A 24564-nucleotide genomic window follows, 5' to 3' on the forward strand; every position below is an offset into this window, starting at 1 on the left:
GCGGTTCTGATTGGGCGTGAGATCTTGTCAATTTCCAAGTTTTTCCAATCAAGGGCCGGGTCCACCTAGCTTTCCGCTCTTCCATTGGCCTGTGTGCGGGGAAGGTGGAGGAAAAGGGTAAACCGAGCTCGCGCGAGAGCAGCGCTGGGCCTTCAGTGCGCAGGTGCGAAGGGTCTGGCTGGGGCCCGGGCCGGGGGCGGGATAGAAAACGCGTCGTTTGATTTTGGACAGTGACGGAGTTATCTGGGTTCAACCGCTGGGCGGAAGGAGTTTGTCAGGGCCCCGGCCAAGAACGAGGCCCGCCAGATTCCCAATGGTGTCCATGACTTTCAAGCGGAGCCGCAGCGACCGGTTCTACAGCACCCGGTGCTGCGGCTGTTGCCATGTCCGCACCGGGACAATCATCCTGGGGACCTGGTACATGGTAAGGGCTGGCGAGGCGGGAGGGTAGGGGCGCTGGGGGGAGTGCGCCAGGAGCGGGAAGGGGGGTGGTCCGAAAGGGAGGATCCACTGGGAAGGGGTGGGGCGGGAAGGCGTGGGGGACCTTCTTTTTAGGGGCCTCTAACTTTGAGGGGGCTGACTTGTGTCCCGGAATCGGAATGGTGGTGGGTGGGGATAGGGAGATGGTTTTTGGGCGAGAGTAAGAGGAGGAAAGCGGGACTGGGAAAAGCAGAGGGGCTGCATGGGGGCGTGGGGGGGTGGGCGGCGGGATGAGGGTGCTAGGTTTTGGTTTGGGGAGTTCTGGAAATGACCAGGTTTCGGCATCGTTTTGTGTGCTTCCTTGATCTGAAAGAACTCTCCCTTCCCCCAGTGCTTTCTGGATTTTTTTTTTTTTTTCCCCAGCGAAACAAATAGGAATGCACCTTGATAGATGCAGCCTAGTTTTAACATTATTTCTTGCTTGAAGGGAAGGCGCCATATCCATTTTTAACGCAGTTGTCTGTGGTTCCTGGACCTTGTTACAGTGTGTTTGTGATGTAGGCAGAAAGGCCTCTGTTGTGAGTCTGGAAGTACGCTTGGAGGTAATACCATTTGCCAGGATTTACATACACTCGATTTGCCTTTTCCTAATGCAGTAGATCCCCTCACTCCCCCATCCCGTGCTCATGAGACGCTTTTCATAACAGACCTATTCTGCTTTTTGAGACCTTTGTTGAGGGCTTACTCCATTTTGGTCACATCTGCTAGCATTCCCTGGGGGCCAAGATCTATGTAATTCTATGTCATAACCAAGTTTACAGTATTATTGATTGGTGGTTCACTAGTAATACCTTTGTGATTTCTTACCACCATCTCCAGTATCCATATACATTGAATCTAACTTGTGACTTGTAAATATGTGCTTCTGTTTAAGTAGTTTTAGGTTATGATGACTTTACAGAAGTTTTGACAAAGTTCTCATATTGTCGACTTGGTCATGTTCGCTAATGACTTTGTGATTTTTTTAATTTTTGTTTTTGGTTTGGGAGGTTGTGGCATTAGTGATACTGCAGTTTCTGATAACGTCTGTGAACTGTGAAAAAGGAAAAGCTTTATCACAGATGTATCTTTTTGCCTTTCTCTGTTCTCATTTCTTCCGACCCCAGAGGTTTGATCGAAATCATCACCATTTGGCAAACACCAGATAAGAATCATCTTCAGTTAGGCAGATACAGTTTCATGCCCCACCCCCAGAGGACTACTGGAACTCCACTTTATTCCTAATTGCCATGTTGTTACTTACAGTCTTGCTTCATTAATGTACATTAAAAACAACAAAACCTGAATGTGTAGGCTTATTGGGTTGTTTCTAAGCTTATTTTAGTATTTCCATTGTTTTTATATTCAGAAGCATCATCTTATTGCTATAATTATATTACATTTCCCCACGAAGACCACCCCCCCTTTGTATTTTAACTGATTTGTAAAACTGGACGTTGATCAGTTCAGGACAACAGCAGCATTGTATTTCTAACTTTTTATTTCTTCATTTTGCTAAGGGTCTGGGTCTTCAATTTCTTTGTTTGTCCTTAGCTCTGCCTTCCCTAACTGAATAATTCAAATCTTCAGGGTCCTCAGGCCTCTTAGTCAACCCTGCTTCCCTCATCCCTAGAAGATGACCTTCCCTCCTACTTAATTGAGAAAGAGCTCAGCAGCCTGGGACTCAACCTGCAAACTTACTCTTTCTGTTTCTTCTCATATCCTTCCCTCCGTTCACAGAACAAAGGATTTCTAACTCCTCAAGAAGAAAATAAACACCATCTCTGTTTCAACCATCTGAATGTAATTGGCTGTATTTCTTTCCAAGGCAGATTTTTTTTTGATGCTATGGGCTCAGCTCATAAAAATTAAGGGAATAGCAAGGAAAAGTAGGAGTTATAAACCATGAAACTCAAAATGCAGAGAGAAGAACTTTAGTAAGGGCATTTATTCTCCCAAAATAGGGAACAGGGAGTTGTAAATCTGTTTCCCACTGGAAGGACTTGATGTGAAAACATTTTGCATAGCATCCTTTTTGCGTGCTTTAGTTTTATAAAAAGATGCCGTAGCTGTTCTTTCTTTGCATGGATTTCTCTGGTTAGTAGCATATTATAAGCTGCTTACATCAGTTAATCTGTTTTAAGAGATACATTGATTATCTACAATGTAAATGGCTGTGGTGCACATAACAAAAAGAATAAATCACAGAGACGTGTTATTCGTCTTTTGTGTTTCTATTAGCTGCCACACAGAGGCTCTCAAGTGTTTCTTGTCTTGACCACGGCATCTGCCATTAAGATACTGATGGTATTGCAAAGAACTTTGGAGCAAAGATACAAAAGTGAAACTTAATGGTACAGTGTCAAGGGAGAAGGAGAAGGTGATCAGTAATATCAGATTCAAATTACGTTAAGAACTGGAAAAGGCCATTGGTTTTGAGGATTACAGTATTGTAATTGTATTGGTGACTTTAAAAAGTGTGGGGGCTTCCCTGGCGGCGCAGTGGTTAGGAGTCCGCCTGCCAGTGCAGGGGACACGGGTTCGTGCCCCTTTCCGGGAGGATCCCACATGTCGCGGAGCGGCTGGGCCCGTGAGCCACAACTACTGAGCCTGTGCGTCTGGAGCCTGTGCTCCGCAACGGGATAGGCCGCGACAGTGAGAGGCCCGCGCACCGCGATGAAGAGTGGCCTCCGCTCGCCGCAACTGGAGAAAGCCCTTGCACAGAAACGAAGACCCAACACAGCCATAAATAAATAAATAAATTTATTTTTTTAAAAAAAAAGTGTGGCTTCAGGATCCTGCCACTATAAAGACACAATATCTGTCTAGTTGGGGAGACATGTAACATTCAGAAAACAAGATCACCAAGACACAAGCAAAAAGGAGTTGTCTGAACAGTGCATTTTTTTGCCAGAAGCTTCTTTACTAAGAGAAATAATATGGGAGTGGGCGAACTGGAATGTCACTTCCCTCTGCAAGTACCTTGTCAGGATACTCTTCCTCCTCTGTTCCAGGTGGGAGAATATGATTCTCTGTAGATTGCCCTGTGCTGTTTGGAACCTAGGGGTGCAGTCCTCCCTCCTGCTGGGTGCAGACACTGTAACAACGACTTTGTATCTGATACAGTGCCATTGCCTTCTAGAAATGCCTCTACTGGTCTCATGTTAGGCGATTGCACACTGTAGAGTAAAGGATTAATTGTATGGTATTAAATAGTGCAGTAGGACACAGAGAAGCCAGAGCCAGTTGAAAGAAGCATGCCTGGCTTAATACCTGGTTTAAGTAATATGAAATTTCAGAATGAGCTCCAGTTTAAACTCTGACGTTGATAAGTTGTTTTTTCTATCATTTATTGAAAAATTTGAAGCCACGTGATTTTAAACAACAGTTTCTTATGTGGTATAAGTTCAGACGCTTATTGAACGGTTGAAAACGAGCTTAAAAGTCCGCTGCAGGGGTGTCCTCTTTCATGGTTAATGGTGTACTACAAGAAGACATTTCGGGCATTTGTTGTAATTTTAGGTCTTGGAAAGATTTAATGTATGGCTAATTTTTCATGAGTGTCTTCACCATAAACAGTCTAAAAGTTAGGTAGCTGGGGTAGAAGTGAAGACAGGCTCCCTCAAGCTGTGTTCCTTTCCAGTCCTCACCCCGGACGCCTTTAAATACGTATTGCTTGTGTATATTTGAAAGTTAGTATCTTTCCTCAAATACCTTTTTTTTTTTTTTTTGCCTCAGTGCCTTTGAATATGCTATTCCTGCTCTCCAAAATGCTCTCCCCCAAGTCACTTTTTAAAAACCTTATTGAGAAAAATCTCAAATACACAAAAATAATGAAATAGTATAAAAACCTTTCATTTACTTATACAGCTTCAACCATTAACAACCATTTTGCCAATTCCAGTTATTTATTATTTTTTTTATTGGGGTAGAGTTGTTTTACAATGTTGTGTTAGTTTCTACTGTACAGTGGAGTTCCCTGTGCTATACAGCAGGTTCTTATTAGTTATCTGTTTTATACATTATTAGTGTATACATGTCAATCCCAATCTCCCGATTCATCCCACCCCCAGCCCCCCACTTTCTCCCCTTGGTGTCCTTATATTTGTTTTCTACACCTGTGTCTCCATTTCTGCCTTGCAGACCAGTTCATCTGTGCCATTTTTCTAGATTCCACATATATGCGTTAATATATGATATTTGTTTTTCTCTTTCTGACTTACTTCACTGTATGACAGTCTCTAGGTCCATCCCTGTCTCCACAAATGACCCAATTTCAGTCCTTTTTATGGCTGAGTAATATTCTATTGTGTATATGTACCACATCTTCTTTATCCATTTGTCTGTCGATGGGCATTTAGGTTGCTTCCATGACCTGGCTATTGTAAATAGTGCTGCAGTGAACATTGGGGTGCATGTGTCTTTTTGCACTTTTTTTTTTTTTAATAAATTTATTTATTTATTTATTTATCCTTGGCTGCGTTGGGTCTTCGTTTCTGTGCAAGGGCTTTCTCCAGTTGCGGCGAGTGGGGGCCACTCTTCATCGCGGTGCGCGGGCCTCTCACTGTCGCGGCCTCTCCGGTTGCGGAGCACAGGCTCCAGACGCGCAGGCTCAGTAGTTGTGGCTCACGGGCCTAGCCGCTCCGCGGCATGTGGGATCTTCCCGGAGTGGGGCACGAACCCGTGTCCCCTGCATTGGCAGGCGGATTCCTAACCACTGCACCACCAGGGAAGCCCTGCATGTGTCTTTTTGAATTATGGTTTTCTCAGGGTATATGCCCAGTAGTGGGATTGCTGGGTCATATGGTAATTATATTTTTAGTTTTTTGAGGAACCTCCATACTGTTCTCCATAGTGGCTGTATCAATTTACATTCCCACCAACAGTGCAAGAGGGTTCCCTTTTCTCCACACCCTCTCCAGCTTTTGTTGTTTGTAGATTTTCTGATGATGCCCATTCTAACCAGTGTGAGGTGATACCTCATTGTAGTTTTGATTGCATTTCTCTAATAATTAGTGATGTTGAGCATCTTTTCATGTGTCTCTTGGCCATCTGTGTGTCTTCTTTGGAGAAATGTCTGTTTAGGTCTTCTGCTCATTTTTGGATTGGGTTGTTTGTTTCTTTTGATATTTAGCTGCATGAGCTGTTTATATATTTTGGAGATTAATCCTTTGTTGATTCGTTTGCAAATATTTTCTCCCATTCTGAGGGTTGTCTTTTCGTCTTGTTTTTAGTTTCCTTTGCTCTGCAAAACCTTTTAAGTTTCATTAGGTCCCATTTGTTTGTTTTTATTTCCATTACTCTAGGAGGTGGGTCAGAAAAGATCTTGCTGTGATTTATGTCAAAGAGTGTTCTTCCTACGTTTTCCTCTATGCAGTTAGTTTTTTAATAGTTCAGTTGTTTTCTTTTTTTTTTTTTTAATAAATGGCTGGTTCTTTTTTTTTTTTTTTTTTTTATGGCTGTGTTGGGTCTTCATTTCTGTGCGAGGGCTTTCTCTAGTTGCGGCAAGCGGGGGCCACCGTTCATCGCGGTGCGCGGGCCTCTCCCTATCGCGGCCTCTCTTGTTGTGGGGCACAGGCTCCAGACGCGCAGGCTCAGTAATTGTGGCTCACGGGCCCAGTTGCTCCGCGGCATGTGGGATCTTCCCAGACCAGGGCTTGAACCCGTGTCCCCTGCATTGGCAGGCAGACTCTCAACCACTGCGCCCCCAGGGAAGCCCTCAGTTGTTTTCTTGATGAAGCTTCCTCGACTCCCAGCCAGAGGGCTCTGGTTTCCTCACTGTGTACCTGGAAAAGTTACTGCATACCTCTTGTATGTACTTATTAAATAGTACTAATTACACATTAGTATGATTATCTTTTTAAAAATTTTTACCCCCTACAACAAGATGTCCTCCTTGAGGGAGGAAGATGATATGCCTTTCTCTATAAACTGTGTGTTTAATAGTAACTTATTAGAGCATTTGAAGTACTTTAGACATTTAGTAAATGAATTATCTCCTCCAAAAATAGTAGGAATAACTCATTTGTAACTGCACGTAATGGTAAACAACAACCATATACATACATTTAACTATATATACATTTAACAACATTTTTAAAGATAGTCCATTTTGGTCTCTATCTGATGACGGCTCTCTGACTTGCTTGAGACCCTTATCAGGTTGCCCTAAAACACTGTTCTAATTATAGTCTTAGCAGATATTGGGTAGTGGCAAAATAGGCTGTGGGAAAACCAAAGAATAATGATTAAAAAATAAAACAGAAACAAAACCGGTCCTCAAGGGTCTTCTGGGATGGGTGTGGCCTTGAAATGAGAAGCAAAGAGGAATTACTCTCCCCAGGCTGAGTGTGTCCAAGGATCTGATACTATTCCTTTGAAACAAGTGAAATCTAACACATCTGGTCTTCGTTGCTGTTTGTTTACTTATATAAAGTGTGCACTAGGTTTATAACACAAACCACATTGTTTATCTCACTAAATATAATACCGCTCCTACATTGGTGTGTCCATTGCCCATGCTGTTGACATATTTGCTGCATTCTATACCTCTCCATATTACTAGGTTTAGAAGTTGATCATTATTTTAATTACATTTTTACTAATTTTCTTTTGTGAATGCAGTAAAAGGGAAAAATGAATCAGGAATAAATATTCTGGAATTGTTTGTATATAGTTGCTCTCTTCATAGAAATTTTATATTACAAAACTATAAAGTTTTATGTGTGTTGTAAAAAACGCTACATGGAACTTAGTAGAAATATCAACTGTAATCAAAAGTAAATAGGATAGGGCCTACATATGAGCACAGGATAGGTGCTCAGTGATGTATCTTTTAAGATCACAAGGATGGGTTTTCCAGATTAGTACTTTAGAATGTTAAGTTGGGGTGCTATTGAAATATAATTAATTCAATGAAGATTTGAAAAATTGAGCGTTTAATGAAATAGTGCTGAATTTATTTTACCATTTCTTGGTCCTTTTGATTAGACTTATATTTATTTTGTTTAATATTTGGGGGTATGACTTACAGTGAAAAGAAATTTGAAGTGTCACTAATACTAGAAGATAATAATGGGTGAGTCTGTGACTTACCCATGGAAGAGAAGAAAAGAGATTTTTATAAATCCTACATGTGATACAAATATTTAAGAAGGGAAAATTAAACTCCTAAATATTTTTGTTGTGTCATTTCCTTCACTTAGTAATTGAGTTTGCACGTTTTTCTTGACATGAAAGTGTTTTTCTGTACAGTGCAGAGCTTTTAAACTATGACCGTATTGTGCTTAGCAAAGAAGAATTTGGTGAATTGATTTCGAACTCATTTCCATACACAGAATATACAATGTTTTAGTAGATATATCTGATTGTTCAATAATTAATTCACGTGATTGTATTAACTCATACTCATACACCACATATACTGTCCAAAACCCATTGCAATAAAAATGGGCAATAAAAAAAAAAATCAGCCTTCAACTGGGGAGTCACCTTGTAGATATGACTGTCCCTTGTAAGACCTTTCAAGCATTGAAGGATAAAATACCTTGCTTTTGAGCAGTGCAAGGAAAAAGGCATGTTACTGAACCTATTTATTTAGAGGGTAAAGTATAAACATTTTATAGCCTTAAATAATGGTTTATTTTGGAAAGATCTCAAAACAGGGTTGCTTAGGAATGGTTATAAGTAATCCTATAGTGGTAAACAGAAGGATGCCTTAAAAAGAACCAGATTTGTATCCTAGCTCTTCAGCTCAGTGAACTTAACACAAGTTATTTCACTTTGCTGAACCTTAGTTTACCCATCTGCAAATGGGCGTAAGTAATACTTCACAAGATTGTTGTGAGGAATAAGTGAAGTAATATATGTGAATTTACTTATAGTATATAGTCAGAAATATCAATTGATTCTGAATTAGGTATTGTGACATTGTTTATCTTATTTAAAGATAAAACTTGGGCTGTATGTCTTATAGAATGTGAAATGCCTTCAGCTGATAAGCTGTGTTATCATTCAGGGTGGACAGGAGAGAGCTACATAATAGAGATTGTTTAAAACACTGTTGGTAAAGCTCCGATATCCCTTGAAAGTATCAAATGTTCACAAAGGGAAGGAAGACAGATTCTGTGAACTTTAGATAGGGAAGCCTACTCCAATCCTCAAATCATTAGGGTTGTTTTGATCACTTAAAGGAAGTGGTGCCTCCTGGGATAACTGTGCAATTCACTAACAACTAGAGGCCTAGAGAATTTCCTTTTTGAATTGGAGTTACACCCTGGTAGACTAAGAAAATTCACCAGATACCAGTGATGGGATTTCAGCAAGATGTTTGACAAAGTCTCAAGATGTTTCTCTGGACTAAAGACTTTTATTCAAAGGTTGCTGGCTAAGGGGAAGAGAACAGCCTCTGTCTGGAGGCTTTGTCATCAGCCCTGTTCTTTTGCTTATGACTTAGATGGAGATCCTCATTACACGATGATCATATTTTCAAATGCAGGAAGCTGAGAGAGAGTAAGTCTATCCGCAGGGTGTCAGAATCTAGACGGAGAAAATCTTGATAGGCAAGAATGTTAATAAGATGAAATTTGATTGTAAATATATATAAGGGCTTACGCTTGGGCCTCTGAATCCAACTCTACAGGTAGATATAGGTGGTAGCTTAGCAGGATCAAATGTGAAAAAGAACTGGGAGTTTTAGGGAGTCACTCATGTGACATTCAAAAGATTTATGCAGCCAGTGCCCTTTCAGGCTGCGTTAACTGAAATTTGTTAGCCTAGGATGTGGGAACTGAGATCCCGATGTGTTGTGATTAGGCTGATCTTCTCTCTTTTTAATAGTATGTTGAACAAACTGGAACGTGTGTATGGAGGGGAGCAAAGAGGAACTACTGAGCTAGCTGGAAAATATGCTGGTTAGAAAACTGGTTTAAGTACTTGAGTGTTTATTCTAGAAAAGACAATATTTGGAGGCATATGTTGGCTGCCCTTAGGTGTCAGAGGAGCACTTATTCAGAAGGGGTAGCAAATTATCTCAAACTGTAGAATTAAGAACAATAGGTGAAAGTTAAGTGGCACAGTCAACATCTTTTTAAGCATTTGAGTGTAGCTCAAGAGTTTATAGTTCCCTGTCGCTGGACAGGAGATAACTGTGGAGGGGCTTTAGGCTTATCTGATGGATCATTACATACTTAGCCCATGGAAATTATATTTATCTGATCGATTAGCTTCTTCAAGTCTGGAAATTCTGAGACTGGGATATGAATAAATATGTGATTCAAATGAACAATTTGTGATGATCTCTCATTTTTCATTATTGTGCCTTCTTATTCTGTTATATTGACACAGGATCAGTCAAACATCTTTTCTCTGAAATGATTAAGTTTGTACTTTCACTTTATGAAATATTTACTTTAAAGTATTCTTAAAACAGTATTGTGTATTTTGTCTCACAGGTAGTCCCCTTTTTGTGTCTCTGTTACTTCAGGGAAAACAATGTTAAATAGGGGAAGACATCTAAAGATTGTGCTGAGGACTGCTCACTCCCTGGTTAGTAGTATAATTGATAAACTGTTATCTTTCACAGGTGGTCAACCTGTTGATGGCAATTTTGCTGACTGTGGAAGTAACACATCCGAACTCAATGCCAGCTGTCAACATTCAGTATGAAGTCATTGGCAATTACTATTCGTCCGAGAGAATGGCTGGTATGTTTTTAGTTGAAAATATCTCCTGCTAATTACACACATACAGTTACTTAGAGAAGGATTGATTAAATTATGTTTGTTATTATACTTGCCGAGGCACAAAATGTTTTTGTAGGTTTTTCAAAAATTATAATTGAGCATTATAATTGAGAATTATAATTGAGCATTTGTAGCCAGAAAATGTAATAGACTGCTGGAAGATTTTTGAGAAATGTGTATTGTATACATTGGGGTACTGTAGAGAGAGGAGGGGAGAAGGAATTACAAAAAGGACTGAGCCTTTGAGGGTCAGCTGACAAGTTGTAGTAGAGAATGGATTTGCTCATGGAGCAAAAATCTTACAGTAAAATATAAAATGTGAATTATTTGAATATTTGGTGGTATCTTTTGCGCAGGGTCTCAATTCTTAATATATTTTTATTGTTTAGGTGGAGATTTGACATTGGTGTTAAAAATAGAGTACTCCTAGAACATTCATGGAATGAATGTTCATGGAAATTACCTTTTTAAACCTATTTATTCCCTGATAGCAGTATTTTTCATTATTTATCTTTCTCTAAAATACAGGTTTAATTTTATATTAAAATTATGTTAAACATTTAATATTTGAACAGAAAATTATGCTTCAGACTTTTTAGTGTGAACAATTTCTTCTTCAGAAAAATTTCATTTCAGAAAGATGTTCCCAGTTCACATGTGTGTTGTATTTATATTGTAGGATCTTTTTAGATTAGCTTTTATCATAAAGTTCTGTACTTCTGTACATTGTGATCTTCTCTGATCCATTAATGAAGTTTTTTAAAAAAAAATTTGTTCATTAATTCAAATGATTCATTGTCCTCAGGGCTAACCTATTTTAGGAGCCAAGTAGAGTTTTCTGGCCATCTGTTGTTATACATTGTAGTGTGATAACACTAACAATTGTTCATACTGTGTTTTTAAAGTGGTTTTTTTTTTTTTTAAATGAGTTTTCTGGTTATATTTCCAAATACAGTATAATCCTTTAATTTTGTTGTCAAATTGATAGCAGAAATACCAAGAACATACAGAAACATACTTTCTGGCATTTGATTTTTTTTCTTCTGAGTAATCTGTTTTTATTTAGAAGCCAGAATAGAACAATAAATAAAACTTTAGCTTCCAGTGACGATTTTTTGGCATTTATAAAATTTTACTTTAGGCTGTAAAATTTTACTGAACCTGCTAATGTCAGCGTTTTCCCTTGTCATGTGTGTTTCTCTTAAAATTGAGGTGTAGAAAAAGACTTACGGTTATTGACATTCTCGTAGGTCTGTACAACTGACTCTTTTGTTAGAGCTGCAGGGAAGAAGTCACAGATTCATTGCATGTTGCGTGAGTGCTGTCGCTGCTATAGAGAAAATCAGGTCTATTTATTGTCATATTTTTGTTGATTATATTCTACTGAAGCCCTGTTATTGAGCGAATATAAAAAATAATACATAGTTCTTGGTCATACAGTAGTTGGTGTTTCTGTGGAAGGTAAAATTTTACTTTCCCACAGACCCAGTATTGCAAAGGTAAGTTAATTTCTAATCATTGGCCTGAAAACTGATTTTTTCAAATGAGGTTTGTGATTAGTTATTTTTAATCAGCCAAACAGGATATGACACTCAGTTTATAGGAAATACTTCTGCAGCATATGCAAGCTGTTTTTCAAATATGAATTTATCCTTATTTATACTCACTTTGGAGATGGGTGAACACTTGGGGCCTCCCAAAGGAGGTGCTGAATGTAGTGGTGGGTGGGAACCTGAGGTTCTTCTCTGGCATCTAGCCTCTCATATTTTATTTGCCTTATTGATTCACACATACTGGAGTGTCCCTTGTTCCAGGCATGAAATATGTTTCCCACCCACCACCCCATCTCTCCTCTGTTTTGCTATTTGTTGCTCCAGCGGAAGACCTTGAACTTCACTTTAATTATTCCAATACTTTAAGAAGTCAAAATCAATTCCTAGTCTTCCAGTAACAGATTTTTGAAAGCTGATTGTTTGAATGATAAATTTTGCTTTCAAGTTTGTTTATATTTGAATTCTTCCCTTTGAGTGCCATTTTGCGTGCTGCAGCAGGGAAGTTCTTTAAGTCCTTAACATTTAGCTATCCTATATTCTCTAGGAAAATTTAAAGAGGGCTATTCTTACTTGGTTTAGTGCCAGATATTGATGCTGTTTGCATTGCCAAGTGACAAGATGATACATAACATTCATCCAGTAGTGTGAACATTCAGCAGTTAGTCTAATCATTCATCATTGTTAGTGCCTTTCAGGTTCTTAACTAGCCAGAGTCAGAGAATCAGCTTTAGATGTGTGCTGAGAAACTCATCAAGTCGAGTGTGGGTGCTTTTTTGGTTTGTTTTTGTTTTGTTTGAGATGACATGAGTGCTTTGTGAGAAAATTTAGTGAACATGGATTAATGTAGAGAAAGGCAGCAATCTGAGGAAGGGTTGAGGAACAAAGAAGAAAATAGACCAGGATGTAGCAGAGAAGCCATGGTTGAAGGGATGCGGAGCGGGAATTTTAGGTGTTGAAAATGGGGGTGGGGGATTAAGGGAGAACCTTGAATTTCAGGCTGTGTATTTTATCTAAGGCAGTTGGGGGCATCTGTATAACTCTATGTCTAATACATCTGTCTCTTAAGCAAATACCAGCCTTTTGCTCCAGTCGAACCCTGCTTATCTCACAAGACCCAAATTGTACCATTTCTTCCATATTTTTTCCCTGATTCTACAGGCAAAACTAATCATTTCTGCTTCTGTTGTAGCACTTGCCACACTGAATTATAATTATCTATTTCATATCTTCAGAAGTTAGACTCTGGGCAGAGATCTATCGCTGGCAGAGTACCTGCTTCATGTGCCATCCTAAATAAGTGGCAGTGAGTTGTGGCCATTTAACAAACAAGAAAAAGGCATGGATTTCTCAAACTTCATTACTTAATAACATTATTTTGTCATAAAGAGTTTTATTCTTTTTGTTATGTAAGTAGATTAATTAGATTCTTGCTTTTGTTTTCTTAGATAATGCCTGTGTTCTTTTTGCCGTCTCTGTTCTTATGTTTATCATCAGTTCAATGCTGGTATACGGAGCAATTTCTGTAAGTATTCTATGATTTTAACTTCTGGAGTTCTGAGTTTTACTGAATGGTACCCAGTCATTGCATATACGTGACATGATGTTGTGGTTGCTGTTTCTTTCCTTCAGTATCAAGTGGGTTGGCTGATTCCGTTCTTCTGCTACCGGCTTTTTGACTTCGTTCTCAGCTGCCTGGTTGCTATCAGTTCTCTCACTTACTTGCCAAGAATCAAAGAGTATCTGGATCAGTTAGTAAGTGTGTATGCTAATTAAACTTCTTTTTCATTCATTGAAATTCAGAGTCAGCTTTTGGGCACTATTTTTATTTTAACCTCCCCTGTTTATTTTTTAAAATGTTTTAAAGCAATTATCATTACTACTCTTAATGACCATGTTGAAACCAAAAAGATGAAAATAGAATATCTTCTTGCCGTACCATGTGGATAATCCAATATTAAAAGTCCCTAAAGATGGATATCATAGAACTTCAGGAGTAGTTCAGCTTTTGTTTTGGGTATATGAAAAATATAATAATTCGACTGTATCTGGCACTCATTGGAGTTGTAGCTTTCTGTCTTTGCAAGCATCTGTAGCAAATATTTGAGTGCCTTCTATAGCCTTCACTCTATTCTAGGCAAACTGTTAGTGAATGGTATAAATAGAAACATAACTTCCTTCTCTTCAAGGAGCAAACCATGTATTTGGGGAGTCAAGACATGAAGATCTCATTTGTGATAATAAGCTAGGGCTGTCCCATGACAGCAGTAAATGAGCATAAGTTAATGCCATGGGATGGAGGGGCAGGGAACACTGTGGGCTGAAGTAAGGTCTGGATGGAGGTGTAGGATCCAGATAAATGGAAGTTTATTTCAAAAATTGCTGTCTTTTGGGAATTTTCTCGAAACCCACTTCAGATAGTCCATTTTGCATACCACAAATTTATTATTCATTCATTCAAAAAACATTTGTTGATGGCTTCCTATGTGCAAGGCACTCTGCTCAGTCCTAGGGTTACATCAGTTAAAACTTACTTTCTAGTGAAAGAATTGGGAAGTTGACGATTATTGAATTAAAATTGTGATAAAGACGGTGAAGTAAAAGTGTCGGTTGCTTTGTGATTGGGTATCACACGGATACCACACCTGGGCTGGGAAGTGAGCTTTGAATTGCACTCAAGAGTCTGAGTAGGACTTCAGATAGGAAAAGTACAGAAGAAAGTTCCAGGTAAAAGAGACACCTTGATGCAGGAAGGAACGTGGCATAGTCAGGGAACTCAAAGGTGACCGCGGTGGCCTGGCAGACGTGGTGGGAGCAGCATGTGATGGGGCTGGAGAGAGGTGGCCCGGGGCAGGGCCTGCTGGCCTGGTCAGCCATGGTCAGCAGCTTCCTGAGCATAGTTCTCCCTGATCATGTAGTCCTTGGCTGAAAATTTGCAAGCCTTCTGAATAAAATTTATAGCATTCCCCCAGGAGCTGGTCCCATTCAGTTTTTGTCCTTTTCTTATTTATAGATGAAGGCTTAAAGAATAGTTTTGTTCCAAGGAGACACTTCGTAGCTAGGGTTTGGGGTTGGTGTGTGGATACGATTTTCTTCTGGTCCTTGGGATTTCTGTGTGCTTTTTTTTATGAAAATATAAAATTATTTGGGCCTTTGTGTTGATGTTTCCATTAAAAACAGTTACAAGTTTTAAAAGATTAAATGAACTTTATAGAAGAACATCAAAAGGAATTTACTATTCCTTTGGCAGAACCCCAGTGGTTTCTCTGTTCTGTTATTCACTTGGTGTCCCAGACTGGAAGATGCTTTCTCTGTTGGCCAGCTTGTAAATCCTAAATTAGTTTGTAATGCCCTTCTCCCTGAACCTAGCTCATTGCCTTGCACACAGTAAATGCTAAAGAAATATTTGAGTAAATACAGCTGATCTTTCTCAGCAGAAATTTTATGTGTCCAGTAAATAGTATAAGCTTGCCTGGCTTCATAACCAGGGACATGCCTTCTTTTGGCCCCTTTCTGATGAGCGTTGAGACTGACAGTTGGCTTTTTTTTTTTTTTGGCCACACCTTGAGACTTGTGGGATCTTAGTTCCCCGAACAGGGATGGAACCCCGGCCACCGCAGTGGGAGCACGGAGTTCTAACCACTGGACCACCAGGGAATTCCTGACACTTGGCTTTTAAAAAATCATTTTCCCCATGTAGGACTGAATAGCCCATGAAACTTAGGTAAATCTCAGCACCTCCTGACTTAGTGACCCAGGGACAAATCTGGGGTCATGTACAGGAGACTGTGTTCCCAAAGGCCAGGAAGATGTAAATTAGTGAAGAGTAAAGAGAAAATGAGCTCAGTTTAGACTCTTAGGAGTATTCTGGGTATTCAAACATATATTTTAAGTGATCAGTAGCATGCATTAATGATGATGAGGCTTAGAAAGCACTTTGAGTTAAATTCTGCTTATAGGTTTTTATTAGAATATCAGTTCTGACTTGGGTGCCTTTTGTTTGTATTCTTAAGATGCTTTCTAGTTTATCACAAAGTACAGGTGCCATGGCTGAATTATAAGTGTGTGTGTATATGTTTAATTAATAAACTTTATTTTTTAGAGCAGTTTTAGGTTCATAGCAAAACTGAACAGAAAGTACAGAGTTCCCATATACCCCCTCCTGCCCACCCAACCTCCCTCACAATCCATATTCTGGACCACAGTGGATATTCGTTCCAATTGATGCACCTGCACTGGTACATCATTATCACTCAAAGCCCGTGGTTTACATTAGAGGTCACTTTTGGTGTTGTGCATTGTGGGGATTTGGACAAGTGTATAATGACATGTACTCATCATTGTGATATCATAACAGAATAGTTTCCCTTCTCTAAAAATCCTTTCTGCTCTGCCTATTCATCCCCCACCCCCCTTTTTTTTTATAGCCTGATTTTCCCTATAAAGATGACCTCCTGGCTTTGGACTCCAGCTGCCTCCTGTTCATTGTTCTTGTATTCTTTGCCTTGTTCATCATTTTTAAGGTGAGTTGCTCACTGAATATTTGGGGGGCCATTTGAACTGTGACACGGTTCGTCTAAAACCTTCTTGTTGCTGTGTCTCCTTACAGTTCTCCTTATTCTGATGTAGTAGTAGAGACAGCTTCCAGGGTATGTCCTCCCTCTTGTTTCCAGGCAGTGGTTGGAAATGCCAGGATTCTTCCTAAGGAGCATCATTGTGTTTTTGGATGTGGTTCATGATTTGGATTGAAAACCTGTTAAAATTCCCAAGGTTCAAAAATAGAATTTCTTCTGCAGCACAATGGTTGTCACACTTGAATTGGAACCCCAAACTCTGGTTTCTCTGTAAAGCAGTGGTAGTAAAACCTGTGACATTTAAGTGAGGGCAGGTAGGGAAAGCGCCTGGCCTGTGCTAGGTCCAAGTGGATGCCAGTTTCCTTCTCTGTAGAGAAAATGTGGGGAGAGCATTGTAAGTCACCTTAATTTTAGAGCAGGTGGTCTGTTGAGTTTCGAGCATATGTAAATTTTGTTTGTATTCTTTTAGGCTTATCTAATCAACTGTGTTTGGAACTGTTATAAATACATCAACAACAGAAACATGCCAGAGATTGCTGTGTACCCTGCCTTTGAAGCACCTCCACAGGTGAATGATCCTTTACAGTATTAAATCTTCACTAGCCTTTATCAATTATTCCAAAGAGAAGAACCTGGATCTTGACTTTCTCTTCAGTGCCATAACTGTGGTTTAGGGATAATCCTAAACTTGTGGATAGCTTGTATCTACAAGTTTCAGCCTTTCCCACTTGGAATCCTGGGTACATGGGCTAGAGGCACCCTGCACTGCTCATCTCATTCTGTTTGGCCGATAGGTTTGATTCGTAATCGGTCTCCAAGTGTTACATTTTGAGGGGGAGATCAGACAGGGACCAGCAGTGTGAGCGATGCCAGGCTCTTGGCTTCTGGAACTTCTAAGGATAGGGTACCATCAGCTGAAGCTTGTGTTGCTTTCCAAAAACATCCATGTGATCCAAAGGGGAAGCTGATTTTCCTGTGGGGAGATGAATGCAGTGGATTCCATGAGTCTGTTGGGAGGCCTACCCCTCAGGCCCTCTAGTTGCTGCTGTACTGTTTTCCCAGGTTTCCAGCATGTAGAGTATATGTGACCCATGTAGGGCCAGCCTGTCACATTGGAGTCACTTCGATTAAAAATGCCACTCTTCTACATAGATGTGCCCTTTACCTTAGAGCAGAGGACACAAGTGCTTGATGCTTGGCCTACAGATTCTGATGAAATACAGCCTCATAATGGAGTGTTCCTTTAGCATGGTTCAGCGGTACCCTTCACTGAGATCCTAAGTTCCTGAGGTGTACTTGGCACTGCTGCTTTATCAGTCACAGTGGAGCGAGGGGAAGGTGGCGGCACATACCGCCTGTCAAGGTGTCCTGGTGGCCTCAGGGTCAGTTCAGAAGCAAAATTTTGTCTGCCCTCCCTCCTTCCATCATCCATCTCTAGTGATCTTGGATCAGACATCTCACCTGTGTGTAAAAGCTCCAGGTTATTAGTCATCTCTACTCTCAGGAGCTATAGTTGACCCTCGGACAACATGGGTTTGAACTGCGAGGGTCCACTAATATGTAGATGTTTTTCAGTAGTAAATACTACAGTACTATACAGTCTGCGTTGAATCTGCAGATGTGGAACTGCAGATACGGAGGGCCAGCTATAAGTTATATGTGGATTTTCAGCTGTGCAAAGTGTCGGCGCCCCTAATGCCCACATTGCTCAAGGGTCAGGCGTACTCAAGGGTGAAGTGTACTTAGCTAATCGTTTCTTCAGCTCTTCCGTAGGTTTATATACCCCTATTAAAGGTATTAATTCTGAAAGCTGAATTATTCAGATAGAATTTTAAAGGAGAATTAAGTCTAATATAATTTTTTGTCTCTCTTCAGTATGTTTTGCCAACCTATGAAATGGCAGTGAAGATGCCCGAGAAGGAACCACCACCTCCTTACATACCTGCCTGAAGAAATTCTGCCTTTGTCAATAAACCCTATACCAGCTTTTTGTCTTGTTTATTTTACAAAATGCTGCAACACAGGGCTCTTCAAACTTGTTGGATATAAAGTACATTTTCCTTTGTTTAAACACTAACAAGCTTTTTGGATAGCTATTAAAAGTCAGATTTTGTTGTTATTAAGTGTATTACATTTTAATAGTTTTTGAAGACAATCTAGGTTAAGCAAGAGCAAAGTGCCATTGTTTGCCTTTGATTGGGGGGTGGGTGGGAAGTGGGCATTCTCTACACATACTCTTTTTTAACTGCACTTTCTTTATATAATAGTTTGCATTTTGGTTATTTGCTGCCCTGGATACTTCCAGGAAGAATGAATTAAATATTCAGGGTGAGCGAGTTCGGTATAAGATCTGAAGTTTTCAGCTCTGAAAACAGGAAAAATATATGACATTTTAACTTGACTGTGGAAGATGATGGCTGCATGTTTCTAATTTTGTATGTGTTTCCATCTTTGTGATAAGATGCTTTAATAAACCTCTTAAATATTTATTGTTTTTTTTTAAAATCTGTTATCCTTTTTTGATAGGTGAAACCCAACATTTTCTATTGCAATAAACTCAGACTGCCAGGGTTTTTTAGTACTTTGAGAATAGCCATAGCCAAGCTCGGTGGACCCAGCTGGGCACCGTTCCTGTCCCTGGGGTGGATGTGTGGACCATCACAGCTTCTGATCACTACTTCATTCGAAGCAGTTCATTCGAAGCAGGTTTGTCTTCTGGGAGAGGACACAGGCCTTAGACTTTTAACTGGAGAACAGTCATAATATATTAATCCCAATTATTTCCACCAACGAAGGGGAAAATATTGTTAAGGGATCATTTTCCATCAGAGGGAAATCTGTTGTCACATAACAGTTAAATATCCTAGTAAATATACCCAAACTGTTTGCCTTTAAAAGTTAATTCTTTTCGTTCTGCTAGTGCTAGAGAAAAACTAGGTTACTTAGTATATTTGATTCTGAAATTCAGATAGAGGTAACACTGAAAGATAAATGTTTAGCCCTGTTTTTTAAAATAAGAAGCAACTTCACTGTGAGTAGCTCATACATTTCACCATTCTGACTCCTAAGTTTGATACTCTCTTCGCATTCCCACAGAAATGTCTCATGAGATGCTGATGCCCTCCTAAATCACAAAGTTCTGTTATCCTTTCTAACTTCATTTTTTTTTAATCATCCAGTGTTACCAACTACCTAACCTTCAAAGTCACTCTTCTCTTGGCCTTCAAAATATTGTATTGAGGTTTGCCTATCTTCTTAATTATTCAGTTTCCTTCTCTAGCTTTCTTCACCCACATCTACACTTGTCCATGCCACTCTGTATTGTGGTTTTGGCCATCTTGCTTCACTTTCTCAACTTTTACTTACACTGTGTAGCTGCAAAAGCTCTGTAAAGTTCCAAGTGTTCCCAAGATCTGTCAACTCAAGGGTCCCATGAGGCCCTTGTTCCCAAAATTGAGCTCACCAGAATATACATTCTCTCTGGCGTCCTCTATTGGGTTCAATACCCAATTCTCACTTCTATTTAATCTTGAGCAAAAGTTTAATGCAATTCAATAAGTTTTGAGCATGTACTTTGTTCCAGGTGCAAGAAATGTAGGGATGGGCAAAATGTAAAAAAAAAAAAAATTCCCTGGTCTTATTTTAGTGGGGAGAGGCAGATGATTTAAAATAACCTGTATAGTAAGTTAGTGATAGAGCTATGGAGACAAAAAAGAAACAAGGAAAGGGGGGCAGAGGGTGCAGTTTTAAACGGTGTCAGGAAAGGCCACACTTTGAAGATGACATGTGAGTAAGACCTGGAGAATGAGGAAGGAAGAATATTCCCGGCCAAGGGACCTGCAGGAGCACGCCAGGTATGTTCAAAAAATAGCTTGGTGAGTGGAGAGGGAGGAGAGTGGGGAATGATGGGAGACAGTTCAGAGAGGTTTTGAATTGGCCATTGTGGGTCATTGTGATGACTGTCTTTTTATTTATTTTTGGCTGTGTTGGGTCTTTGTTGCTGTGCGTGGGCCTTCTCTAGTTGCCGCGAGCGGGGGCTACCCTTCGTTGTGGTGCGTGGGCTTCTCATTGTGGTGGCTTCTCTTGTTGCAGAGCATGGGCTCTAGGTGTGTGGGCTTCAGTAGTTGTGCGCAGGCTCAGTAGTTGTGGCTCGCGGGCTCTAGAGTGCAGGCTCAGGAGCTGTGACGCACGGGTTTAGTTGCTCCGCGGCATGTGGGATCTTCCCGGACCAGGGATGGAACCCGTGTCCCCTGCATTGGCAGGTGGATTTTTAACCACTGCGCCACCAGGGAAGTCCCTGATGACTGTCTTTTAGTGGACAGGAAGCTACGGGTTTCAAACAGATGAGAGTCCTGAAATGAATTACACAGCTTCTCAGAGTCTTTCTCTCATCTGGAAAAGGACTCATAGCTCACAGAGTTGTAAATAAATGCTGTAATTCATGCACCTACCCTAGTACAGTGCCTAGTACATAACCGAAAATCAGTAGCTGCTGTAAGACAGACTGTATAGGGAGTTGCTGAGAAATCAGACGATGGATTCAGACAAACTTGGTTTTAAACCCCAGTTTTGCCACTGATTTACCATGTAAGTGTGGCCAAGTTACTTAACTTCTGTGAGCTTTAATTTGTACAATAACTTCCTAAGATGAAGCCAGTGTGTACGGTGTTTAGCACAAGGGCAGACTTGTAGTAAGTACTCAGAAGAATACATTTTTATATACTGAAATATTTTAAAAATACTACTTAAAAGATTTTACTAAATGGTAAATTCTGTAAATTGGTCATTCCTCTGATCGTTTGACAAATGGACTTTAAATGAATTGGCTTTGGAGAATGATTTGGTGAATTGGGCTGCTTCCTTTCCTCTCCTCCAGCACCTACCTCCATTATAGCTCATGTTATATTGTATCTGTGTCCCTGTTAGTGGACAACTTGGAAATAAGGGCCTCTTTTTTTTTTTTCCATCCACGGCATTTAGTTCAATGACCTATGCAAACCGGGGGCGTGGGATCGGGGGTAGTAAATGTTTACTGAATGAAACAATTAGTCGCCACAAAATTTTCACTGCTTATAGATTATTTTCAGTATAAGTTGGGTATCATCTAAATGTGGGGTACAGCACACCTACATTTAAAGGGTCTTACAATATGAAACCAAGAGACTTTCCATTGTTAAACTGTACATTTTGTTCCTTCTGTTTGATGGTGTACTAATCGCTCTGTTTTCCAGGCTAATTTGTTCAGTCATTGTGGAACTTAGTTTGTTCTAAGTCCGTTTGTTCCAGTGTTCCTTGTAGGCAAATGCTATTTGTGCCATTTTCAGGTCTTCTTTTGCTTTCAGAGAAGGCATATGTTATAAATAAGCCCAAGAGTTGACTGAAAGAAAAAGTTGTGCCTTTGCTTTTCTGAGGTTGCTTTGTTTTTCTAGAAAAGTCATGACTTCAAGTATGAGAAAATAAGAGCAAGGTGAATGTTGCCAAATAACATGAAATTCGGGCACATGAGAGAGGCAGAATGGCGCTGGTGGAATGAGCACCAGATCTGGAGACAGAAGATTGAAATTCAATTCCTAATTTCACCAGGATATTATTCCCTCATCTTGGGAAATTTCACTGGGGTCTGAGCTTCAGTTTCTTCATCTGTAAAATCAAGAAGATGCAAATTCCTGGCCTACAGACTTCTTGGAGTTGTTCTTAGGATCAAGTGAGGGAACAGACGTGGGAGGGTTGGCAGCTATAAAGCCCTGTGCAAATATCAGGGGGTGTGTGAGCAAGAATGGCTAGAGGAAGGTCTGAAAAGGAAGAAGAAAAGTATTTGACCTGGAAACCAGAAAAAGAGTAACTGTTCTCTGGTCTATTGGAAAGGAGCTTTGTATCTGTCATCATTCAGTTAGGTAGCTGAAAATCTGGACAAGGCATCAGGAAACCTGATTTATATTTCTGGCCCTCCCATCAGTTGAATGACATTAGTAAATAACTGCAAACAAGTGGCTGCCAAGATTCCTTCTTCCTCTGACCTTCTGTGACTCTTATTTTTGGTTAAACAGTTAATTATCTTTTAAAGAGAAAAATAATTTAAAAACCTAGGGCTTCCCTGGTGGTGCAGTGGTTAAGACTCCACCTGCCAATGCAGGGGACACGGGCCCGAGCCCTGGTCTGGGAAGATCCCACATGCCATGGAGCAACTAAGCCCATGAGCCACAACTACTGAGCCTGCACTCTAGAGCCCACGAGCCACAACTACTGAGCCCGTGTGCCACAACTACTGAAGCCCACGCACCTAGAGCCCGAGCTCCGCAATGGGAGAGGCCACTGCAATGAGAGGCCCACGCACCACAACGAGGAGTGGCTCCCACTCACCGCAACTGGAGAGAGCCACACGCATCAGCAAAGACCCAATGCAGCCAATAATAAATAAATAAATTTATAAAAACCTACATATATACCCATTTAGCTACCATTTCTGGTGCTTTCATTCCTTTTGTAGATTCACATTTCCATCTGTTAACATTCTTCAGCCAGAGGACGGTTTTGTTTTTTTTGAATTTTTGAATTTTATTTCATTTATTTTTTATACAGCAGGTTCTTATTAGTCATCCATTTTATACATATCAGTGTATACATGTCAATCCCAATCTCCCAATTCATCATATCACCACCACCACTGCCACTTTCCCCCCTTGGTGTCCATATGTTTGTTCTCTACATCTGTGTCTCTATTTCTGCCCTGCACACCTGTTCATCTGTACCATTTTTCTAGGTTCCACATATATGCGTTAATATACGATATTTGTTTTTCTCTTTCTGACTTACTTCACTCTGTATGACAGTCTCTAGAGCCATCCACGTCTCTACAAATGACCCAATTTAGTTCCTTTTTGTGGCTGAGTTATATTCCATTGTATATATGTGCCACATCTTCTTTATCCATTTGTCTGTCGATGGGCATTTAGGTTGCTTCCATGACCTGGCTATTGTAAATAGTGCTGCAATGAACATTGTGGTGCATGTGTCTTTTTGAATTATGGTTTTCTCTGGGTACGTGCCCAGTAGTGGGATTGCTGGGTCATATGGTAATTCTATTTTCAGTTTTTTAAGGCAGAGGACGTGTTTAAACATTTTTTTGCAGTGTGGTTCTGCTGCTACTGGATTCTTTTGGCTTTTGCATGTCTGAAAATGTCTTTAATTTACCTTTGTTTTCAAAAGATATTTTCCCAGCATATGGAATTCTAGGTTGTCAGGTTTTTTTTCATTCAGTACTTTAAAGATGTTGCTGCACTGTTTTTCTGCACACATTGTTTCCATTGAGAAATTTACTGTCTTCCTTAATTTTGTTCTTCTGTATGGAAATTCTTTTTGGTTTTTTTCTTCCAGGTGATTAAAAGTTTTTCTCTATCACTGGTTTCGAGCAGTTTTTTTTATGATGTTCCTTGATTGTACATTTTGATTTGTACAGTTTTTACATTATGTACATTTTTTTATGTTCTGTGTTTGTGTGTTTCTTGTGGCTGGGGTTCATTGACCTTGGATCTGTGGATTTATATGTTTCATCAGGTTTGGACAGTTTCTCAGCCATTATTTCTTCAAATATTTCTTCTTGTCTTCCCCTTCCTCTCCTTTGGGGCTCATGTCTGGCTGGAAAGATAAGAATATACTTCCTACAATTAGGTAATTAGAGATAAGCCTTGAGAATTGGACAGATCTGAACAGGTGAAGATGTGGGTAGAAGACTTGGTAACTTTATGTATTTATTAAAATATTTTGGCCGTGCTAAACAGCTTGTGGGATCTTAGCTCCCTGACCAGGGATTGAACCCAGGCCTTCGGCAGTGAAAGCATGGAGTCCTAACCACTGGACCTCCAGGGAATTCCCATTGGTAAGTTATTTAATATAAAGGGCTCAAGAGAGGAAAGAGGACACCGACTTCATGCCTGTGTGGCTGGGAGAATACCGGTACCACTGGCAGAAATGAGAATAAAGGAGAGGGAGTTCATTAAAGAGGAAGAGGTTGAGTTCACTCTTGTAAATGCTTGAGCTTGGAGTGCTTTTGTGATCTGTGAATAGAGAGTACAACAGGCAGGGTTATTAATGGAGGTCTACTGTCCAGGAGCAGGATTGGGACAAGAGACCCAGATTTTGTAATTACCAGCAGAGGAGTGGTAGCTGAAACCACATCAGATGAAATTCCTGACATAGATGGTACACAAAGAACCAAAGAAGCCCTGGTCATTCAGACTT

At 40.1% G+C, this 24564-nt stretch overlaps 1 protein-coding gene across 1 annotated transcript; it reads left to right on the top strand.

The window, feature by feature from the left end:
• The first annotated feature begins 158 nt into the window (after positions 1-158).
• On the top strand, positions 159-18815 carry LAPTM4A (lysosomal protein transmembrane 4 alpha). The gene is made up of 7 exons (XM_082427519.1): positions 159-424; positions 10043-10163; positions 13201-13277; positions 13385-13507; positions 16180-16275; positions 16796-16894; positions 18202-18815. The coding sequence occupies exons 1-7, from the start codon at positions 314-316 to the stop codon at positions 18274-18276; spliced, it is 702 nt and encodes a 233-aa protein (XP_082283645.1). The 5' UTR covers positions 159-313; the 3' UTR covers positions 18277-18815.
• The last annotated feature ends 5749 nt before the right edge of the window (positions 18816-24564 follow it).

Source organism: Balaenoptera physalus, assembly GCF_965194825.1.
Source record: "Balaenoptera physalus genome assembly, chromosome: 15".
Taxonomy (NCBI): Eukaryota; Metazoa; Chordata; class Mammalia; order Artiodactyla; family Balaenopteridae; genus Balaenoptera; species Balaenoptera physalus.